This window comes from Ruditapes philippinarum, unplaced genomic scaffold (assembly GCF_026571515.1).
Source record: "Ruditapes philippinarum isolate M1 unplaced genomic scaffold, ASM2657151v2 ctg221_1_1_1_1, whole genome shotgun sequence".
In the NCBI taxonomy this organism is placed as follows: domain Eukaryota; kingdom Metazoa; phylum Mollusca; class Bivalvia; order Venerida; family Veneridae; genus Ruditapes; species Ruditapes philippinarum.
Genome location: NW_026862656.1, coordinates 333,151 through 339,150, shown reverse-complemented (window position 1 = coordinate 339,150; position 6,000 = coordinate 333,151). Strand labels below are relative to the sequence as shown.

The following is a 6,000-nucleotide window of genomic DNA, read 5'->3' as shown; positions in this document are numbered from 1 at the left end:
TCAATATCCAAACTAATACAAAACCAAAACAACCTCAGCTTTTAAAAAAACGATGACTAGAGTAAGAAGTGTTACATGTAATATGAGAAATACGCTAGAGGCTTTTTCATTTATAATACTTTACTTCAAATTCATAATTATCATCTAGGGATATTTGATAAGATATTATCTCTTATGTTTTTTCTCTGAAAATAAGTAATATCCGCCGAATGTCCTAAAGCATTTTTAATCATATCGTCTCATTTTTAACGTTTACAAAATATAAACTCTCAAAACACGAAAACAACGTTTAATTCATAGCTCTTAAAAGTGCTTTAATTGTATATAAGAAACAAATATCATAATGCAATGCTGATTACATTTATGTTTTGATTACAAACAATTTTGTTTTATAGCAATGTTTTATAACAACGTATATAGAATATACATGTATAATAATTTATTACTGGAAAGGAATTATTATAGTAAATGTAACAATTGTTATTTTGATATGTATGTATATTAACTGGATATTGTGTCTGTTACAAAAAAACATGTGTTTATTTTACAATACTACTTACCTTTTCCCTGCCAGGTACAACTAATTTTTTGTAAACTTACCGGTATTTCAGTGAAAATTTTCACTGATTCTAACAGACATCTGAAATGAAATGTATTTAAATCTTTTACTTTAATACATAAATACATTTCTCGTTTCTGCAATGTTATGTATAGCCGTTCACAAAATGTTCTAGATAGTTAAATAATTCTGATATCAATATTCTGATATATAAGAAAATGTATATTATGCACCATCAGTTAAATCTTGCAATGTTGCTTTCCATCATCAAATATATACATTTATTTCAAAATAAATTATAACTTACATATTTGATTACGTGCACTTAAACATGTTTTTCATAATTATGTTGATAAACCATAAGAAAACAATTTATCATATGTCAATAATAAATACAGATAAATTATGTTATGTAGACGAGATGCCATAATGCATGTAATATTTCTGTAATTCTTCGGTTTTGCAAAAGTTAAGTTATGTTTTATAATGGTACAAATATTAAATACAGACATATTTATATTGTGCATTGTTTCCTTACTTTTGCAAAATCCGTTGCAGACTTAAATTATTAAACCTTCAAAGTTTGTAGCATTAACCTTTACTTTGTACCGAGATAATTTGAAGTCTGTTTTATAGAAGGTACTGTTGATTAAGGGTTATGCTACATTAATTGACATTTTATGGAGATCTGCCATTAGCTGCTTCTACAATGACATAAATTCCATTAATTTAAACGGTCAAAAATTATGTCGAAAGAAAACTAAAAAAGATCATTGAAAATGTCAAGAAGCTTTATAATTTCGGTCATAAGCTAGGGTAATAATAAAAAACGACACCAAAAATGTTTGTTAAAGTTCAAACGTTTTAGAATACCGTAACGAATGAACCAAATTTTAATGCTATACCTTCTTTTCATAATGGAAAATTGTAAGACTTCTTCAAAGTATGAATGTGTATTTCTTTTGTTTTTTTAATACTTGCTAGATAAATAAACATTGGTAAATATCCTATACGCGTCTCCACCATGTCTTTATTTCTGTCAGACATCATATCAATAAACACTCGCTACGTTACCTTTCGATGTCTAATGCGGCAACATTCACAAAATGTATTTGTGTTCTATTGGATATAAATTTTCTAGGTTTTTTGCTACCACAAAGAAAGCCTTTAGCAGAACGGTGGAATTTTACACAGGCGACGAAAGTCATTCCTATACCGCTGAGTGAATGACATGATTGGATTATTTATTTTACAAGTAAATGCTGTCGCTTAAAATGTGGCAGTAATTTGGAATAAAGTGTGATTGTTAACTTCAATATTATATTACTTTGGATATAACGAAAATGATGCTTGAAATAATTGTTAAATATATCGAAAGTACATAAAAATATTTCTTGAATGCTGTGTGAGATTAAAAAATATTATCGTTTGTTAAAATTTTGCTAGGGTATATTAATCATAATTCCAAGAATTAATAGGCAAACACATACACATGGATATAAAATATTTTGAAATACATCTAAATAAAATGAAATTAAAATTTATGAAAATAACATTTATTCAACAAATAAAAGCTACAAAATACTTTCATATAGCCACTTTTTTAATTGTTTTTATTTATATACATGAACCTCAAATAAATTCCTTTAACTTAACTCAATTAATTATTTAAATAATTGCATACTCTAACTGTATTGATTCATTGACATTTATCAGATTTAAATAAATCGAAAACAGATACCTATCTCAAAGCCAACAATTAATGAGCATTTTATTGTAATGTATCAATTTGAAAGGTACATTTACAAACGTTTGTTCAATACACACTCTCGGATGTTTAGGCGATGCTTATTATTATACCAAAGTATCTATTAAAATTGAATGCATTCGCAATGGCATCGAAAGGAATTAAATACATATTTACGTACGTGTTCCTCTTGATAATTTGTGATTGTGTATTCGGAGATGCCAAAAAAGGCCGCATTGTAATTGCTGGATTATTTCCATTATCTGGAGTACCCGAAGGTGTCATTGGACGTGGTGTTACACCAGCTGTTGAATTAGCTGTTGATATGGTCAACAACAGACATGATCTATTACCTGATCACAACCTTCAAATTGTCCCAAGTGATACCAAGGTAAACTTAAGAAATATTGTTACGAACTTAGTAGAATTTCAAAGATACTTAATTAGTATTATGTGTCATATAAGTTATTGTTTTGTTCGTTTTCAAAGAAAATAAGCTACTTATTTGAAACATAGTTTTAGATAACATCTGCCAAATTTAATTGGTCATGCTTCTTGATATGTTTTTTTTTCAAGATTTTTTTCTACATTTTTGATATTTTGGTAATTCAAATGAAAGGTTTTTGTCTTCTTCAAATGTTGGATATCATCTCAAATAATCGGACAAAGTTTTAAAATGGGTTTAAATTAATAAATGTAGTTTTACTTACGTAAATTATTTTCATCAAGATAAGGACATACTAGGTTTCCTCAAATTAAGTTTTTTTTATCTCTTATAATCGTTAGAAAATTATTCTTTTAAAGGAAGTCCGTAAGTTTTTATCAAGATGGTATTAAGTACTTCAGCAACTATGAAATGTAAGTAAATTAGTCGGATAATTTACATAGTTCCATTAGATTCTATTAAATCCTGGTTTAACGATATACCGTATCATATCATTAGTACCCAATTGAGGATTCAAATTTCACTTAAAATGATTATCAAAATCATCCGTTTCAGATTTTATATGTCTAGGAGATTTATTTTAACGTAATGGAAGATAAATTGTCTTGGTGTTTGCCTTATAATTTCAAGTTTCAATTTTGAAATTCTGTGTGCAGATATTTTCTCTGGTGCAGTAAACTGTCTTAGTTTAAACATAGATTCGTTAAAACTGTAAAAAAAATTTGAGATTGTTTTCCATATTTTTATCATTTTGTTATCATTTTATCGATTTCCAAAAACATTCATATAGATTTTCTTTTCCGCGGATCCTCGCCAACAGTTGAAGATGGTTAATATATGCACGTTACTTATTTTGTATAACTTATTAACACATTTTTTTAAAAATACAATTTTGAATCAAATTTTGTTAACAAAATGACATCGTTTCTACATTCTTTATAAAACTTAGAAGGCTTGAATTTTCAGTATAGGAGTACTATGTCAACAAACTTTTCATTTCATTTTCATTTTACCTCCCCGTGCACTTATTCGTTCTACGACGCATAAAAATAGTAACTTGCGATTCCTTCCTGCTAATTTGAATCACTTATTGGCAAATTTGTTTCACTGACTTTCTTCCTTACACAGACCTCTTGGGAGAATTTTTGGTGTAAACTATACCTTAGATCTTTATGCTGTTAAAGACTTTTAAGACAGCTTTCTTATCTACAAAAAGGTCAACGACTCACATTCATTTTATACCCTTTATGAACATACAATATATCCTGCATCAGATGGTTAAGCATGTCTAATTGTCTGTTGATATAAACACTGTTGTTTTTTAGCTGTTTCCTCGTTCAAATCATTGCCGTAATAGAACAGACCCCTGTTAAGTAATCTGTAAAAAGAAGTTTGAGTAATATTATTTGTATCAATAAGTTATATATTTTTGTTTTTAAGAGTTAACAATAAAAGCTATCATTAAGTGTTATGTTGTTATCTATGTAATAACATGTTTGATAGATTTCGAGACATTTTTAATCTTTAAAGGATTATTAATTGAGGATTTTAGTGTCTTAATTAATTGTTAGTGTGCCATCAATCAATCAATATACTACAATTTTTAACGATTTTAAGTAAAAAACATCGGTTTATACTTAAATAAAACTGTAATAAAAAAGGGCCGAAACGTCTCGCGGAAAAGGGCCAAAACGTCTAGGGGCCGATTTTTGCAAAGGGGCCGATTTGGTTTGGGGCCGAAACGTCCTGTTTGCGTTTGATATGATAGCATACGCGGTTCGTTTTTACCCAAACTTGTAATAAATAAAAGCACGGTGAATGATCTGCATAAGATAACATTCAAGTGTAGAAAACATTTAACATGTTACAAGAAAATTATGTTTCAGTATTCAGCAAATTAAATTAAATGATTCCAATTTCATATAATAAACATTACTATAGGAATGTTTTTACAACTACAACCAATTACACTCAATATGAGAGCAGTTAGATAATTAGTGATTCTTATTTAGTATAATAAGTGTAATTATTTATGTTAATTGTAGTACAAAATGTACAAACTGGTCTCCATTGTGTTTACGTCAATACAAAAATGTGACTAAAGTTCTTATTTATGCCCTATGAACTTTTACATTTTACTATGAGGTGTTTGTTTTTTAACATAATTATACTCTCTTACTTTTCTTACAACATCATTTCATAGGCTATTGTTTTAATGTCAGTACATTCATGCAGGTCGGACGTTGTTCACGCAGAAAAATATATAATGTTTAGTTACCTTGACACATGACATGTTTAGTGTTTCAATTATTAAACATAGCTGGTTTATACAGAATTTATTTTAGTTCGATTGTATAGGAAGCTATAAGCTGATAGACACACTTTCGAATCCGTTCCTTGAACCGAAATGCTCCTGGAATAGCATCATTACTAGCTAATATTGATGTTGGTATTTCGATCATGTTCAAAATTTATAACCTTGCTAATGTCAAAAACCAATATTTGAAAATTATATGATTTTTCGTTCTACAGATTAGCGCAAAAAATATGCATACCTAAGATATAAATATATACTTGTGTAACGCATATTGTGTTTATCTAGAAATTTACTTTTTCTTTTTTCATAAGTAAGCATATGGTACAAAATAATTCTAAACAGACAAATTGAATGATCATGAAATGATCCAAATTTACAATCATGGTCAATTGTTTTAACATGTAACTGATTGTTTCTACTATAGTTTCTCTGCATGTGGTAAGACCGAAGTCACCGAAACCTGTTTCAACGATATCGCAAAGTACATTGTATTGCAACTGCATTGAAAAGATGACTTTTAATGGGAAAATGAGCAGATCTATTCCCCATCAAGACTTGTTCCTTGATTTATAACCATTTCAAATGTATTTTTAATGTAATTTAATGTATTCCTCATTGGAAGTGCTATTACAATACGCAACAAAATAATAGTGATGCTTCTATGTTTAAAGGGAATAAAATCATATACAAATGTTTACTACAGATTTCTACCTTTAAAGTCTGATTATTCTATATATTTACAGTCTTCCTTTGTTGTTATCAGATATAAAAGAAAGTCATCAGACTGAATCAAAAGGGTGAAAAATGACAATCAATAATGCTATATTGATGTAAGAAAAAAACAAAACACAACTGCAAATCATAAAATTAATGATGGTACTTTAATTCAAATTATTTTATTTTGCATATCATTCAAAACATGTACAATATCA

The 6,000-nt window shown here is 28.2% G+C and overlaps 1 protein-coding gene across 1 annotated transcript in view; it reads left to right on the top strand.

The window, feature by feature from the left end:
* The first annotated feature begins 1,634 nt into the window (after positions 1–1,634).
* Positions 1,635–6,000, top strand: part of LOC132719754 (gamma-aminobutyric acid type B receptor subunit 2-like) — an 85,816-nt gene continuing 81,450 nt past the window's right edge. Inside the window, exon 1 of the mRNA XM_060703604.1 lies at positions 1,635–2,697. Coding sequence (XP_060559587.1) covers positions 2,404–2,697 — 294 coding nt within the window. The 5' untranslated portion in view covers positions 1,635–2,403. The remainder of the gene's footprint in view (positions 2,698–6,000) is intronic.